This window comes from Pieris rapae, chromosome 9 (genome assembly GCF_905147795.1).
Source record: "Pieris rapae chromosome 9, ilPieRapa1.1, whole genome shotgun sequence".
NCBI lineage: Eukaryota > Metazoa > Arthropoda > Insecta > Lepidoptera > Pieridae > Pieris > Pieris rapae.
In genome coordinates, this window is record NC_059517.1 from 10,220,506 (window position 1) to 10,238,596 (window position 18,091).

At 31.3% G+C, this 18,091-nt stretch overlaps 2 protein-coding genes and 1 long non-coding RNA gene across 4 annotated transcripts; 2 read left to right on the plus strand and 1 right to left on the minus strand.

The window, feature by feature from the left end:
• Positions 1 to 93: 93 nt before the first annotated feature.
• On the minus strand, positions 94 to 9,996 carry LOC110999326 (CCAAT/enhancer-binding protein zeta). The gene is made up of 21 exons (XM_022268334.2): positions 9,721 to 9,996; positions 9,540 to 9,651; positions 9,328 to 9,428; positions 9,118 to 9,205; positions 8,652 to 8,825; positions 8,451 to 8,560; positions 7,966 to 8,111; positions 7,664 to 7,799; positions 6,358 to 6,473; positions 5,878 to 5,967; positions 5,308 to 5,575; positions 4,954 to 5,125; positions 4,671 to 4,852; positions 3,786 to 3,921; positions 3,088 to 3,264; positions 2,449 to 2,533; positions 2,098 to 2,213; positions 1,439 to 1,573; positions 887 to 961; positions 728 to 817; positions 94 to 428 (listed from the first exon to the last, which is right to left on the minus strand). Exons 1-21 carry the CDS (start codon positions 9,880 to 9,882, stop codon positions 118 to 120), a joined length of 2,982 nt encoding a protein of 993 aa, XP_022124026.2. The 5' UTR covers positions 9,883 to 9,996; the 3' UTR covers positions 94 to 117.
• A 129-nt stretch (positions 9,997 to 10,125) lies between these two features.
• Positions 10,126 to 16,272, plus strand: LOC110999330 (actin-related protein 2). 2 transcript variants are annotated; one of them, XM_022268342.2, is made up of 12 exons: positions 10,126 to 10,293; positions 10,373 to 10,483; positions 10,809 to 10,823; positions 11,877 to 11,948; positions 12,131 to 12,274; positions 12,342 to 12,444; positions 12,673 to 12,779; positions 13,685 to 13,834; positions 14,395 to 14,520; positions 14,668 to 14,820; positions 15,566 to 15,694; positions 15,965 to 16,272. In XM_022268342.2, exons 1-12 carry the CDS (start codon positions 10,246 to 10,248, stop codon positions 16,004 to 16,006), a joined length of 1,200 nt encoding a protein of 399 aa, XP_022124034.2. In that variant the 5' UTR covers positions 10,126 to 10,245; the 3' UTR covers positions 16,007 to 16,272. The 2 variants fall into 2 exon arrangements, with proteins under 2 accessions (XP_022124034.2, XP_022124035.2); XM_022268343.2 differs by lacking the exon at positions 10,809 to 10,823 and having other exon boundaries at positions 10,127 to 10,293.
• Positions 16,273 to 16,695: 423 nt separating this feature from the next.
• On the plus strand, positions 16,696 to 18,066 carry LOC123689451. Its single transcript, XR_006750435.1, has 5 exons — positions 16,696 to 16,777; positions 16,885 to 16,932; positions 17,734 to 17,766; positions 17,840 to 17,851; positions 17,927 to 18,066. It is a non-coding gene; the product is annotated as an uncharacterized LOC123689451 (long non-coding RNA).
• The last annotated feature ends 25 nt before the right edge of the window (positions 18,067 to 18,091 follow it).

Consider the following 18,091-nt stretch of genomic DNA (forward strand, 5'->3'; position numbering starts at 1 on the left):
TTTTTGGACTGATTAAACCTGGTGGAGGGAAATGAAAATTTATCAAAACATTTATTTTACTAATAAAATATTTTAGTTAAATGAAAAACAAGATACATTCGTCAAACTTTATTAAACCTATCGAGTTTTTCTCTTTTTCCCACCAGCGCCATCTGTTTTCCCGCCTTTTCGTTTGTCACTTTTGTCTGCCATTTTAGTACCCTTATTCTTGTTGAAGCGTTTCTTGTTAGTTTTCTTACCAAGAATATTTTTATTATAGCCTTTTATCCATCTATCGCGATTTTCTTCCCACGCTAGTTGTTTTACACTGGAATTGTCTGTGTTTGAGACAGCTTGACTTGAACCCTGTTTTTTATTTGTAGCTGTTTCTTCTAGAAGAGTTGAAAATTCCTCTGCTGACGCGAATAAGGAACCGAGATCGTCACCTCCTGTTGATTACAAAAACATTAAGAAGTTTAGTAGTTTATATATTTTATTATGTTTTTACACTTCAATGCATTTTCATGAATTTGTGTCATCTATTATGAAAACTATTTTTTTATTTCTTTGGGTAAAAATTATACAAATACATATTTAAAAACCGTCCTAATGATGAATATTTCAATGAATACTAATATATAATATACTAATAAATATATAAAAAATAAAAATAAATATATAAAAACTATAATATTTTTATTATATTATGTTCTTTAACAAAATTATTATCAAAATCTATGAATCATACCTTTAAGTTTCAACTTCTTCGTCTTGCCAGATTTCTTTCCAGGAACATCAACAATGTCATCATCATCATCACTATTCTCCAATTGTAGTTCTACGAAAAAAATTGTTTACCTCAATACATATTTCTGTTTACACATAATTACTAGGATAATTAACATACCATCTTCATCTTCACCAGATAACAAAGGTTCTTCATCATCGCCAGACATATCAAGTTCGCCGTCGCTGTCATCTACTGTAAGAAATTAAAGTATTACATTAATATTATATTATAATTTTCTATTTAAATTAAGTTTATTCCATAACAAACAGTCCAATTTGCATGAAAACCTTCCGATGCAATTCAAGTTGCATACAGGCATCTCGGTCGGTTTATATGCTTTATCCAACAATAAGAACTATTTGCAGTTAATATATATTGTATATTGAGCAGTGTTGGCAGTGGCTTGAGCATATCTCTGAGGTTCGATTCCCGGCAATGAACAAATTGTCTATGTTCGCGTTTGACATTTGCTCGAGCGGCGAAAGAAATCATTGTGAGGAAACCGGCTTGCCTTAGAAAAAGTCGACAGCGTCTGTCAGACATAGGTGGCTGATCACCTTCTTTGCTACTTAGCCAAGATTATCGCGAAATCTGAGGCCCAGACCTAAAAAGGCTGTAGCACCAGTGATTTTTTTATTTATTCTTTAACATTGTATATATGATACTCACAATCACCCCCTGGGATATCTTCATCGTCAGCACCCTCATCATCAACTTCTTCATCACTGCCCTCTTCACCCTTTTTAGGCTTCTTTTGTAACGACGCTTGCATTTCAGACATAAAGTCCAATTCTTCGTCAGATTCTACAAAATAAATAATTTAATACTAAAGAGCTATTTTTAATTCATCGGTTCTTAGTGGTTAAAGTTCTGTAATCGCCCCTTTAACACGATTTCCGTTCCCCATATAACGCCAATATTTTACAAGTTGTATTTCTGTAATGTGAAATTAATAAGTAGTAGTAGTAGTAGTAGAGAATACTCCTTGATATCACATAACGCGGTCCGTGTCTACCGCGTTATAAGGGCTTTACTGCACAAATAAATTGGAGGTTATAAATACTTATAAACAATGACGTAGGAATTAACTTTTTAAAATATTTTCTTTACTCTGATTTACTGGAAGAGATCCCTCGGCCGCTCGTTGTCGCTAAGTTTTCTATTTCTATGCGACGAAGTGTTTATCAAATGTGTTTTAAGCTATTGCATATTTATATATATAGTGGTATGAATATAAATCAAAGAAAAAAAATATAAATATAAGTTTATAAACAGTGCTATGCAATAGCTTTTTTGTGCCACACGTCTTTTTTATTTTAATTAAATACCTGCAGCTTTAGTTCCAGTGACAGAATCAAGATATTTCTCGAAGTCCTCACTCGTCACCGAATCAGTGTCGCTTTCGTCATCAGATTTTGTCTCTTTACGTCGCTTTTGGAGGAATCTGAAAAAAAATACGATTATTGTATATTTATAATCGTTTAAAACCAAACACAAAGTAACTGTTTCATTTACATTCGCTCATATATAGGCTTGAATATCAATTAAAAAAATATATTTATAATAAACCGAATTGCATCGCCTTTGATAACACTTATTCGTCTCTATCAGGCAAACTGTGTTTACATAATGATGAAAAGAGACAAGAGACTTTTTTTTCCCCAGACTTGAATACTTACTGATATAAAAACTGCTCATCAACAGGAATCTTAGCAACGTCCTCGTTCAGATACTTAGTTGAATTCACGGGCATACTCCTTAGTCCTGTAATATATACAAGTTATTTCAATGGCATGGTAAATGAAATTGTTTAAGTTTCAATCTAAAATTAAGATATTTTACTAAAGAAATCATTAAATTGCAGTGTTTTCACTATGACACTCTCTTTTCATTCAAATGTAAACACAATTTGATAGAATGACACAAAAAAGTACTGTCTAAGCTAAATCGGTGGCAGTCAAAGGTGACAATTGTCCATTTTGACTTTGACACACGACCCGCAAGGATGAGTTAATGGAAATTAATCACTGTCGCATGCGCACTATCATTAGACCGCTGTCCCAACTCAGCATACGGACTCTCCATATACTGACAGAAAATTGTACATTATTTCAGCCATACAATGAGTAGAGGCGATGAGAACTGGAAACTAATGTCAACATAGAAGGCAAAAGATCACGTGGAAGTTCACTAATCAGATGCACCGATCAAGAGAAAGACACTGTCATATAATAGGATCTGAACAGAAAACGGTGGAAACAGATTGTCCACTCCAGATGTTTGAAAAGAGAGATTTGAGAACTGTAAGTGAATATTACCTTTAGGCACATAATTCTTTCTGACAGCAAACTTGGGATGAGAGCCTTTAACCTTCTTCAGCTGCCCCTCTTCCTGATTGTCCGTTTGTTTCTTCGGGTTCTTGAATACGAAACGGTCCAAGAATCGAATCCCGGAGAAATCTTTCAGCGGATCACCTTGGTATTGAATTATTTGATCTGAAATTGTAAACATTCATGAATAACTAAAAACAAACCAGCCGCTACAACCTTTTTAGGTCTGGACCTCAGATTTTTGTATCGTTTCATGATCATTGTCAGTCTAATAGACAAAAAAGGGATCAGCCTCCTGTGCCTGACACACGTCCTCCACTTTTTAGGTCTTAGGCAAGCTCAGTTCCTCACGATATTTTCCTTCACCGAGCGAATGGTAAATGCGCAAATAGACAGAAAGTCCATTGGTTCATGTGGATCAAACCTACGACTTCAGGGATGAGAACTGCACTCTGACGCCACAAGGCCAACACTGCTCTTAATCATGAACACATCAATAAATTTCTGGAAAAATCATGTAAAACATAGAAAGATACTTTGAATCTAGGCATTCCAGACGTCATAGATTTTTGAAAAATGTGTATGCATAAGCAAACGTATTCTGAAATTCTAATTAACATGTATCTAGATATTATTAAAACAAAGCTAAATCAAATGAAATGTTCTAAAATATGAATAATACTCACTATTAATAAGTTTTTCAGCAAACAATTTGACCGTAGGATGGAAGTGCGCAGCCAGAGGCAGCAACTCCAAGTACGCGCTGCAGGTGGCGCCACAAAAGGCCGGGTTCCGAGCGAAAGGGTTGTATTCGGAGATTACCTGCAATCACAGAAATCGTTCAAGCAGTTCACAATTTTATAATAATATTGATTTTGCTTTCTAGAAAACTGATGACTTTATGTTTAAACATACTTTAAAATAAAATAAAAAAGTTTTTTCTTCCTTTTTATTATATTAATTTAGTTCCTTGTTGTTTTGTTATTAATAAATATAACGTCTATGTCTATTAGTGGTTCCTTTCAGACTGGGTGGTCATAGTTTGAAATTATAGTTTCAAGACGAAATATTCTTAGATTGTAATCATTATGTACAGGGGACAAAGAAGCTTAAACCATGGACACCCATTTAAGTGGATGAGTTGCCGGAGTTTTAGTTCTTAGGGTAGAAAATTAAAATTAAAATTCAATGATGACTTACTATAATTCACTTATCTGATTTTACATAAACTCTATAACTTCAAACTTCAATAAAGGAATTGCCAGTGTGGATGTGTAACAACCTCCTTTATAATCTATGCCCTACTCCGACCCGACCATACCACTTCGGGCAGTGGTTCGAGTAAATTCGTAAGCAAACGAACTAGTCAAATGAGTAACTATTGCACATGCGCACTTGTAGCAATTATTTAGCAATAGATTCTTAAGAATATGTTTATTAAAAAATATTTCGAATTTAATTAAGTAAATCTAAAAAGCTTACACTATGCACAAATATAAAGGAAAAAGAATTATTTAGTTTACGCGTGACAAACATACAAAATGTATTCAATTGAGTTTTGTTGTGCTCACCCTTTCCATATTAATAGTTTTCTTAAGTTGTATCTTGGTCTCTACTTCTTTATCCTGTGCATCTTCAGTTTTCACTTTTGCATGATACCATGATCCGCTGACAGAGGAAGCGGATCGCTTTTTTGGCTTTATGTTACCTTCCTCATCTATCTTTAGATCTACGTACGTTTCTTCTTCGTCATCTATAGAGAAAAGGAAGAATATAGTGTTACGAACATATTCTAATTCTATATTCCTTTTTTATTAAACCGAATACATTTTCGGGTTATTAAAAATATCTCACCTATTAAAAGATCTTTCTTATCTCCTATCAGTAAATCGATTTTCTTATTCTCTTTCTTCTCTTCAACTTCATCAACTGTATCGTTAACATTTTCTTCAGTTTGTGGTTCTTCTTTTGACGTTTCCAAGTCTTCGCCATCCAGATCTACCGGTTCACTATTTGGTACTTCTGCCTGAAATTAAAAAAAAATCTTATTTAAATGTGAATATATATTGCTGATACATATCAAGAATTCTTTGACGCAACCTTGTTTTGTGCAAGACCAAGAAATGCGACAGAGACCGAAAAAAAATTATGCAAATTTCTATCCCTTATTTTATAAGCAATTAAAACTAGTATTGGTATAAAACCTACTTTAACCTCCTTTTTTGTCCAAGTCAAAGTGAGAGCATCTTTTTTGCTTGCATCCTTCAAAACTTGTGACACCAAAAACAGCATACCACAGACTTGTCCGGGCGTCATATAGCAGCACAGTTGCAACAACCGTTTCACGAATGCGACAACTCTGTCCACATTTTTGTCCTGCTTCAACGACTTGTATATGAGAGAGAAGAGAAGAGCGGAATGTGCGGTGCTGAAGATCTCTGGGTTGATTAGTTTCTTGTATAGCGCTGAGTAATATCTAAAAGAAACAGTTTTATTATTTAGTTGTTAAGTAGTTGTAAGTGTTATATGGGAGAAAAATTAATAAATTATTATTATAGTTATTTAATGAGATTTAAAGCTAGATATTAATTAAAGCTATGTATGCTAAAACATAGAATGGCTAGTCCCGTTACGCTCATTGTACGCATGCGCTGCTGATGCGATTCACTTCTTTGTATCCATACAAACGGGTGATATTTAAAAAAAAATTATTCAATTTTATTCATAACGGTATGCAACCATTTTATCAATGTTTGGTTAATAAAGAATCACACTCACCTATCACTAATACCTTGCGACGTATCGCTGACGTGAAATAGAAGTGCCAGCGCATGTATGGCCACGTTAATGCCGGCCAAATGGACCAATCTGTAAAATTATAAAAGATTGTTACCTTGGTCTTAAGTATTAGATTTCTGTATCTTGATGTTTTTTCTTAATAAGCAAGCAGGTGATCAGTCACCTGTGCCTGACATTCACCGCCGACTTTTTGGTTAAATGAGCTCATAGACAGCCGGGGTTCAAACCTAGGATCTAATGAATCAAAGCCAATCTTAACTTACTTGGATAACACTGGCTTGTATTCAAGGAAAACCAAATAGTCATTACATGTTTGATAAAAGGTCTAGTACTCAGAAAAAAAACATTAATTAAAAGTCATTGAGAAGAAGTGAAATATCAAAATTCATTATTGATTTAATTTCAAAATTTCAAAATTTATTATATTTATTATAGATTAACTTATATTGTACAACCTACCTGTGTATAGCGTCGATATGAGCAGAGGTGTCTGTCAATCTCTCTTTATCCGCGAAGGGGTAGGCACGTTTGACACCCGTCAAAATAGCTGACATCAGACGGGAGTCAATTTCTCCCTGAAACAATAAATGACTGTCTAAGTTTATTTTGTATCTTATGACACAAAGACAAAACAGTACAATGATGAGGGCATTCAATAGTATGTTTTTCTTTTTTATAAATTGTCTCTGCACAAAGACACAATTAAACATTATGATCTAGGCTAACATAAGAGTAAAAAGTAATTGAAGACTAATTTTTTATTTTATTAATTAATGTGTCCTTTAACACTACTTACATTGTCAATTAAAGGCAACATACTCTATTCTTACGTACTATAGTATTTAAAATATAAATAAAATTGAACAGTGCAACAGGTAGCCTTATGCATAGCAACACTTGATTATTTATGTAATAATATTTATAATAATAACTAGCGGATCCGACAGACGTTGTCCTGTCTACACGTCTTTAATTTCAAAATTTCAATTTTTAATAAGCCATTTTGATAAAAATTATTATTCAAATGTTATGACAATATCTAACGATCCAGCACATGGTCACACACGATATAACACAATGATAACAAAACTTTTTTTAAATTTCGGGACAGACTAAAATTAAAATTCGAATATTATTTAAAATTTGACACTGCGATGGTAGCGCCGTCTGTCGGATCCAATGTAAAACATTCCAAAATCAACAACAACTAATAAATTGAAAATTAATTAAAAAACATTGTCCAGCGGACAAAATTGTGAATCTAAACCATTCCCAGATCCCCTTGAACACACACAAAAAATTTCGTCTTAATCGGTCCAGTCGTTTAGGAGGAGTTCAGTCACATACACACGCACACAAGAAATATATATATTAAGATTATAAATTCTTATAATAATAATTATAAGAATTTTGCCTCATCAGTAGTAGCTAGATTTGATTTAGTGAAATATGTTGCCAAATTCCTGTTCAGTTACATCGAAAATGGATTTTAATTATTAGATTCTTTGGTTAAATAAAATAATAAATAAAAAGAGAATATGGTTACAGATATAGGTAAGTTACTTTTTTTAAAAATAATATGTCTTTACTAAGACAACATGGAACTGATGTACATAATTAAACCTCACTAAATTTAATTTTAACAAGTATATTTAACATAAGAAAGTATCAAAAAGCACTATTTACTATATTTATTAAAGGGAAGAAGACATATTAAAATATTTTTGTTAAACTACTTTAAAAGTTTTGTTTCAAATAACCTTACCTTTTTAATTGATGCCTTGAAGAATGAAAAATATATCCTTATTAGGCCTTCAGCTATCTTTGAATCGTCTTTACCCAAATAAAATTGATTTAAAAAGCATACACCATAGTACTGCGCACGCGGCGATATATTCGGCCTAAAATTATAAAAAAAACATTTATCATTAATTTATTTATTAACCACAAAATTTATATTACAGATTGTTTTGACTCGTACACACTGTTTTAATGAAACATTTAACTGAATCCAACAGCTGAGTAGAAGTGATAACTGTATATTTGTGATCAGGTTAAAAAGCTTACCGAAACAGCATTTTCTCAATTTCAGCCAAAACCACATTTTTCATGTTAGGATGATTGTACAATAACTGACATAAATGATAGATCACTTTTGATGCAACAGTTTGGGATGGATCACCAAGTTTGTTTATAATATTTGAAAGTAGCATCTGAAAAACAAGTTTTTCATATTATGTTATAATATTTAATGTATGTAACTGACCTCTTTTTAACACAGAATATATTAGTTTGTAATGGTCTTCACTCTATGGTCAATATTTTTGAAATCATAGTTCTACTGCTACAAAACGGATATACGTAAAAGATGGTTATTAACATATTGAAGCAAGGTTAGGAATTATTAGGAATATGTTGTTATGATTGAATTTTAAATAGATTTATCTACATATATACTTGTATTTTTTTAAACATCATTGCCTTATTCTAAAATGTATCATTCTCAATTGGAAATTTATTGATTTATTATTAAAAACAGCAAGGTTTTTTACCTTTTCCCTCTCTGGGTGATGCATCAAGAGATATGACATGGCACTAACAGCCTTCTCTTTGTTAGCTTCTACCGAATCATGGGCGAATTTGTTTAAAGCTTCCACATATGCTGAAAATACACAATATCTTTAATATAACTAATATATAAAATATATTAGTTTAAGACATATTTATTATAATAAGAAGTAAGAGTAACTAACATCCATATAATTCCTTTAGCTGATCTGCATAATACCATAATTTGAGAATATTCCTGCGTGCTTGTTTGTTGCCAGATGTCATTTCATCCAAATGCCCTAGTGGATATTGTTCAAATGTTCTCAATTTTACATCGGGTATTAATAATTCAGATATAAGAAGCTCTGACAGCGCATCTGAAATAACAATAAACATTGCCAATATTAACAGTTTTTTATCTATTATATTTTACGGACTTCCTTTATTTTTAATATGGTCTTGCACTTCTTGCACTTTAACCTCCATTTCCATCATTTCTTTTTTTTTTAGTTTATTTTTGCTTACAGAAGAGGAAGAGCCTTTTAGAAGAGATCACTTGTTAGTTATAAGGCTGCCTGTTGCACTCCTAAGTTGTTATATGTTTTTCATTTAATGTAACAAATTTAAATAAATAAGTTGTTACTAATAAATAAATAAATAAGTTCTTACCTATTATAACAATACCATCTTTCTTCTTAGCTGGTTTCACACTATTCACTAAATTCCTCAATGCATTTAAATTGTGTACTGGATTATCCTGTAACATGTTAAAACTGTGTTAAACAATCTTTTAACCTGAAGCTACAGTGAAGCTGAAGAGAACATATAGAATGTTTACAACTATAACTCTAACAGTTTAACATTAAATAAGAAAATTACCTGTATAAGGATTGTTGCTGCAGCCACCCTATCTCCAATAGTACCTTTATTTAAAAGTGTTTTGGCCCATTGATAATCGGAAGTCCCTGATTTACTAGCTTCTGTAAAGAAAGTAATGATAACATAAATTTATGAAAACATATTTTGTCTTAAAAAATTACTTCTCCACAAAGGTTATTATTTTCAATTAATTTAAAGAAATCATAGCTTACTTGTTTCATATGCCAATGTATCTCCGTGTAAAGCACTACTTGCTTCTTTTTTACATGCTTCTAGCTCTAAATGTGACAATGTTTTGGTAGTCGAGGATGGTTCTTCAGGCATCTAAAAAGCAGTAAAACAGTTATAGTCATAATAAATGTTGTTGTGTAAGATGTTGATTAACTTTATTACCTGCTGATACCATTTCTTTTTTTCTCCATAATCAAGGGATTCAGCAAAATTCTTAGCTATACCATAACCTTTCTTGTGGTCCGCGTTTTTGTCTTCTTTTCCAAAGTTTGTGTAGTCTTCATCTACTAATATATTTTCTTCAAATCTTATATGTTTACTCATTGTGATAGATAATATAATTATTCATTCATTTCATAAAAACTAATTTTTTATACACACAAAATAAACACACGTGAAAAAGTTAAAATCAGTAATGACCACAGAGGGGAATTGCTGCAGTAATCACTTATCAGTATTCAGTAATCATTATACAACTGACATTTGTCGGATACATTTATCTATCTCTTCTGCCACTGCCACTTAAATTTATTTGACATTCCATAACATAATTTCATTGTCAATAATCATACGTGAAACTTCAACTGTGATTGTTTAGTGGGGGAGCCGAATTTAGAAATTAATAAAATAATCTAAATTATTTATTATATTTACTATTTAAATAGTTTAATAAGTTTAAAACCTAAAATGGATGACCAAGGAAGGAAAGTCATTGTTTGTGACAATGGCACTGGTGTAAGTTCAAGAGAAATCTTCAATTTGTTGCATTATATTCCGATAAGAGATTGATTCATCATCGGAAAACTATTTCCAGTTCGTCAAATGTGGATATGCAGGCAGCAACTTTCCTGCGTTTATTTTCCCGTCGATGGTGGGCAGGCCGATCATCAGAGCAGAAAACAAAATCGGTGAAATCGATGTCAAGGTATGAATCATTAATATCCTTTTATTCACTTCCTCTTTTTAGGGATGCCTGATGATCTATAGAGTAAACAATAAGTTGTTAATAACGAATAACACACAGTCCACCAAATTAGGTACATAAAAAAATGTAATTTATATCAAACCACGCCTAGACGGTGTTTACGCTTTTATTCCTTTCACGAAATTAAAAAATCTCATGAAGATTAAATACAAATGTTCTGTCAAGAGATACTTTTATTTTTATTTATGTTTAATTAATAATATCATACAAATTGATAGTACACATTACTTATTCTTCTACTACAACAAAACTTATTATATTACAGGATGTTTGTATCGGAGTAAGTTAGGGAAGTTGTTACAGGTTTTTAATACTTATCTCATAGCATGGTATTCAAAGTTATTGTAATAAAATAAAAAGCATGAAGCATTTTTGGGAGTTATTGACAACTGTTTGTTATTTTATGTGTTCCTCATACTAACATCTTATTGCAAAGAATTACAATAAAATCAAGGGTTTAGATTTACAAATTAAAGTAGGTTCTTCCTGTCTTCAATAAAAACAATTTATACATGTAAAATAGTTTAAATAAAAACATGAAAATAGTTTAATGTATAATTATTTATTATTATATTTATTACTATTTTTTGTCTATTGTCTTTTTGGTTAAAAATATAAAATATAGAGTAAAGAAATGATCAAAAAATTAATTAATACAGATTATTTGACTTTTATTTACTGAGTAAATTATAATTAATGTACTCATATGGGTAATATATATGCATATTGTGAGTGATTTGGGTGCAGAACAGGCTAGTTTGCAAGAAAACTACCACCCTTTCTAAGTGCACTCTAAAAAATAGATCAATAAAATTAAGAATAAGATATGGTTTATATGCCATAATATTAATTAAAACTTTCATGCTTGCCAGACGTTTGACCCTGAAGTTGTGCAGGTAACCTTCACAAGTAGCTTAGCTTTCATTTTTATCAAGGAAATCACTATAAAGAAATATGCAGTAAATAAACAGCCCATTTTGCCCTATGCCCTAATATTTTAAACCTTTTTAGTTATTGTCAGTGTGTTGTCAGTTAGAATACAGTTAAAGGCTCAATGCTAAGTCATGTGTTATATATAAATATTGTTTCAAGGTTTACTAGGTTACTTCTTATATTTTAATTAAATGTTTATTAGTAACAACAAATGGTAAGCCTATGCTCTTAACCAATCACTAATATACAACCACACTTCAGAAGTAGTTAGTAGATTATGCATAAAATTAAAATTATTAATTGGTTGGATTTACGATTTAACAATCTAAATTTATGTGCATTATCTAACACAATGTATGAAGTCTAATTGAAATAATCTACACTAATGATATTTTTTTAGGACTTAATGGTTGGTGATGAGGCATCTCAGCTTAGGTCAATGTTGGAAGTTAGCTATCCTATGGAAAATGGGGTAAAGTTATATGTTTTTGTTAGATGTAGAAAATTCCTTAATTAAAGTGATAATTCTGTTGCTTTTTATAAATTTTTGAGAAATTTATGTAATATTTAAAGAACTTCTTTTATTCAGATTTTAATTGAAATATAAAATAGAAGAAATTTAGAGAACATTATAATGTAAATCGAAATTGACAGGTGGTACGCAACTGGGAAGATATGTGTCATGTATGGGACTACACATTTGGGCCGAGTAAGATGAATGTTGATCCAAAAGAAACTAAGATTTTGCTCACGGAACCACCCATGAACCCCACTAAGAATAGAGAGAAAATGATTGAGGTTTGTGATTGTGGCAAGAAATTGATTACTACATGAATACAATGAAATAATTTAATTTAATTTTTAGGTGATGTTTGAGAAATACGGATTTGACAGTGCATACATAGCAATCCAAGCTGTACTGACATTGTACGCGCAGGGATTGATTTCTGGGGTCGTAGTTGACTCAGGTATGAGATATTCATCAAAAGATAAAGTACTTCTTATTTTAAACTAAAACTTCTTTTTTTTTTAAATAACTTTTTAATCTGTGGTGCTATCCATAACCATAATATCCCCACAATTTCACGTTATGACATAATTTGCGGTACAGTCGAAAGAATATAGCCTGCGGCCTGCGCCATGGGTGAAAAAAAAAACTGTTTGATGTTTAACTATAGTTTTCATTTTGTTAACAGGTGATGGTGTAACTCACATTTGTCCGGTGTATGAAGAGTTTGCCCTTCCTCACCTCACTCGTCGATTAGATATCGCAGGTAGAGATATCACTAGATACCTTATTAAGGTGGGTAACACAAAATTTATTGAATTGATTTCAATATGATTTAAAATTTTGGCATGTTTTTGGTTTTCTTTGACAAATTATTCCTACCATCATGTTTTTGAATCTATTTATATACAAAAAAAATAATAATCAACTCTAAACTATACACTTTAATTTTCGTAAAATAAATTAGTATAGTACATATACACCTTAAGAGCGGGCACTAACCAAAATCACTCATCATAGCTTGGTTTTAGCTAAGAATGTGATGCTTGATGCGTATTATTTCAATGGTCAACCATTGATTTTTTAGAGTCAACTCTAAAAACGCAATACAATATAAATTCCTCGGTACAAAAAAATACGACATCTCAAAATTTTTCTCTAACTTCGTTTTTATTCAATCATGGCAAATATTATGGAGCCAAAAAGTAATTGAATTATAGCATATTCGTTTGGCCGAGAGCTGTTACTAGCGATTTTTTTTAATAATGTTTATTCTAAGAGTTATTTAAATAAAAAACAGCTATTAACATTCGAATTATAATTGGATACTATCTATCTATCGAACCCCTAAGCAATAGAGAGTGTCCAGCCCAATACTTTATTTTTTATTTATAGACATTTTTTTGTTTTTATTTAATTATGATACAGCATACAAAAATACATACAACCCTTAATTTACACACACTTTTTATTTATTAATTATTAGCCTATGACATGAGCTCTGAGGTTCCTGTAGAGAAAAATTCACAGAGCAACCTAAAAAGTTTTTATTCTGGAAAACCAATCAGTCTGCTGGGTAGCATAACAAAATCTTGCATGTTCATATGTACTTAAGGTAGGCTAGGCATTAAGGAGAAACAAAGTTCGCGGCGGCAGCTAGTATCTATATGTGTATATATCATGAATAATTTATATTCTAGTTACTTCTTTTACGCGGCTATGCGTTCAACCACTCGGCTGACTTTGAAACAGTCCGGATAATGAAGGAGAAGCTCTGTTACATCGGATACAATGTGGAACAAGAGCAGAGACTGGCCTGGGAGACCACTGTGCTCGTTGAACCTTATGTGGTAAGTATCTGTCATATAAGAAATACATGAACAACGCTTTTCTCTTAAGCTAATAACATATCTGGTCAATATACTCTTGAAGAATTGTTGTATACATACAAAATATAAACGATTATAAAACAAATGATTTTCACCAGTATAATACTCGAAAGAGAACAAATATAATCGTAACCATTCAGACTCCAGAAGATAAACCACTCCTCATATAGAAACTCCGTAGGAAATTTAAAGAATTATCTCTAAATAAATTCAAAGCTCTCGTTAAATGTTAACTAATAAATAAAGCTTTTTTATAAATTTGATGATTATATAATTAAACAATCCTTGGGATTTATTTGCTCCAGTTCAAACAATTTGTATGACTCAAAAATTAGCAAATTAAAAGAGTGGCGGAGAGTTTATTGCCAGTTCTTCTTGCCCGCTCTACGCCCTTGACTTGCGAACTTGGTACTTGTAAATTTAGAATCAATTTAACATCTTTTCTATAGACGTTCATAAGTGTTAAACTATATGTATAAAGATAGTGAAAGTTTTACATGTACTTACTTGTTTGTATAAAGCTTCCTGATGGGAGAGTGATCAAAGTCGGTGGTGAGAGGTTCGAAGCCCCAGAAGCATTGTTTCAGCCTCATCTGATTAATGTGGAGGGGCAGGGCATTGCTGAACTGGTTTTCAATACCATACAGGTAATTATTATCTTCATTTTTTTAATTAAAAAATCTCATATGTATTTGAATTTTTGTTACGAAATATTAATGTATGCAAAAACAAAATTGTGCATCGCCGCGTAGATGCTAACACTACTATTCTATTTACATATATTAAAATCATAGGCCGCCGATATTGACATGAGAAACGAGTTATACAAGCACATAGTGTTATCCGGGGGCTCCACGATGTACCCAGGGCTGCCTTCCCGGCTCGAGAGGGAAATCAAGCAGCTCTATCTCGAACGAGTCTTGAAAAACGACTGCGACAAATTGGCCGTAAGTTGTTAAAGGAATTAATATTATATTTATAATAACTAAATCTGATTTCACTGTTTGTTTATTAAGTTATTTCTTACAATCTACATATTTTAAAACATGATACGGTGAACATTATATGTGTGTTATATCAATAAAATGTTTCTTCCTATCAAAATAGATAATCAATATCTACTATTACGGTAGTTTTGGCAAATATTCGTCTACGTATGGAGCGTAACGGATTTCCTGAATGTGTATTTATCGCAGCCAACTAGCTTCATAAGCCGTTCAATTTACAGACTAGCCTTTTAACTAAACAGCGCCTTTTTTATGTAACTACAATTTACTACTTTGATTTTTTAGACACTTTTTATGTAACTACTTTGAGTTTTTTTAGAAACTTTTTATGTAACTACTTTGATTTTTTAGAAACTTTTTATGTAACTACTTTGTTTTTTTTTAGAAACTTTTTATGTAACTACTTTGATTTTTTTAGAAACTTTTTATGTACCTACTTTGTTTTTTTTTAGAAACTTTTTATGTAACTACTTTGATTTTTTTAGAAACTTTTTATGTAACTACTTTGATTTTTTTAGAAACTTTTTATGTAACTACTTTGATTTTTTAGAAACTTTTTATGTAACTACTTTGTTTTTTTTTTAGAAACTTTTTATGTAACTACTTTGATTTTTTTAGAAACTTTTTATGTACCTACTTTGTTTTTTTTTAGAAACTTTTTATGGAACTACTTTGATTTTTTTAGAAATTCAAAATACGCATAGAAGATCCTCCGCGACGCAAAGACATGGTGTTTATAGGTGGCGCTGTGCTGGCGGAAGTCTGTAAGAACAGGGATAACTTCTGGCTCACAAACCAGGAATATAAGGAACAGGTAACATTTTGTTTAGTATGAACTTAACATGTTTAGTTCTAATTTGTCAACTTGCAATTTTATACTGCCATATTAAATTAGCTAGAGTCGTGATTTTATGACATTCGGTTATGTACTCCTTGCACTGTCTTAGAATTTCGTCGGACCAATATAAATATCGATAGTTGATACTTTTTAGTAAGTCAGACGTGTATACATTTGTACATACTATTTATTTTTATAAAATTTTTGAGATATTTTGCAAATTATGAAAAAGGTTGCTTTTTTCAGGGTTTGTCGTGTCTGCGAAAGCTGGGTCCTCGAGCGAGTTAACTTAGTTTTCAATTATATATTATGTTATACTATCTACTTAATATTATTTACTTTAAGAACAATTTCCGTTTAGCAAATTATTAAAAATAGTTAATATTCAAATTGATTTTAATGAATTATTACTGTATTACAATTTTATTAAAATAGCTACAATGGTATAGTATAAACTGAATGTACGCAGTATATTGACAAGTTCGAAGACTGTATTAACATGCATTTAATGTATTATTTCAATAAATTGTATTAAATCTTTTTATTACATTGTATTTTATTTTTTACATTAAACATTCCAACGGTTTTTTGCATTGCTTAAATTGCTTATTACATTTGCGTCCAATAATACAAATACAATTCAAGAATTATTCGATTTTCTTCTAAATTTGACCAACGTGAGTTAATCTTAGTAAGCAAAACAATAATAAAAATTGTAAGCCTAACCATCCTGCCTTTATGAAATCTATTTAAAAACACGGAAAAATGTTTTACGCCAAAGTAATAGAAGGACTAGAATGTTTGATTTTAAAAGAGTCATTAATTTTCCCTAGAATATGCGATCGTCAAGCATTAAAATGGATTACAAATGTGAAAATTGCCAATTATCGTGTTATGTAGTTAATTAAATCGATAATATTCAAGGTATATAAAGGATTAATTTAAGTGGCAACATTAATAATGGAGGCGAGGAAGTTTATTTTGTTCCTGTTATTGTCGTGCTTCATTCTGGGAGCCTGTGGAAGATTTATAAGGAGTTATAGGCCTCGATATGAAAAAGTAAGTGTAAAGTAAATTTTATTTTCATGAAATATACAAATGCAGAAGATAATCTTCAATGGTAGCACTAAGGAATAGCGATTTAAACCCTTCCCCCTTTTTTTTAGCTCAGCGGCACAGATGAAGAAGATGTTCCAGTGGAGGTTGCGGAAGAGGTTAGTTTATTTTTATATCGTGAACACGAAATATTATATATTATATGCAACAACAACAATGGTTGATTACATCAGGACCTTGCAGTGCATAATGATATCTATTAAAAAAATTATTAAGTTGCTTGTAGACCAATATGAATTAGGGCCGCTTAGTCAGATTCAATCCAGTTATTACTACTAGAGATTGATATTTCATCCATTTCTCATAAACTATTATTTAATAACCGATCCATGGATCGATAGTCAATCTGTTTTTTAAACCATTGCTGGGAGGACCGAACGGTACTTTTGGATTCATATTTGTATGTAAATGACAGATCGACGCTTTCTATAAAATATCTTTGAATTTTTACATTTATCAATCTAAATTTGAGATCTTCCCACTTTGACCGATTATCGAATTTTGCGGTGCCATTTTGTTGTGTAATATATACCTAGCACAATAATTTTAGATTATAGATCAAGTATTGGCGATTAAAATAGTGGCGGAGAGTTTATTGCCAGTTCTCCGTTCTACGCCCTTGATTTGAGAACTGGCAGTAAATGTAAAATTAGATTCATGTAATGTATATATCTTTTTTTGACGTTCATAAGTGTACCTACATTATGTTACTTATATGAATAAATCATTTTTGTGTAGAATGCGCCCGTTAGTAAGTATCAGACATCTGAAATCATGACAGCTATTTTTTATTGAGTGTAGGTAACATACTTTGAGTGGAAAAATAGAAAATTAAAACATTTTACTTCGTGGCTGGCTTACTGTTATTGTAAATAATTAATAAAAAAAATTTTTTGCAGGGCTCAATTGACGAGGCGGTGGCGGTTGGATCGGTTAATCACTTTTAATTAATACTTTATATGAAACATACTAATTTTATTTTAATATATAAAACTTATTTTCCAGGCTGGAGATGATGTAAGTTACAAAAAGCTCAAATTTATTATATTAAATTACAGAAATATTAAAACCGGATTCAAAACTTTTTTATAGGTCGCATCGGCAAAGATCTGTATATTGACACCGTTAAAAAAATACTGCGTTGGAGAGCAACATGGACAATAATATGTCAAGCGATCTAATTGAATTTCATCGGAAAAGCATGGACTTTTTAAATTAAATTCTTCTCTATAGCTGTTTTTTTAATATCTATACCTT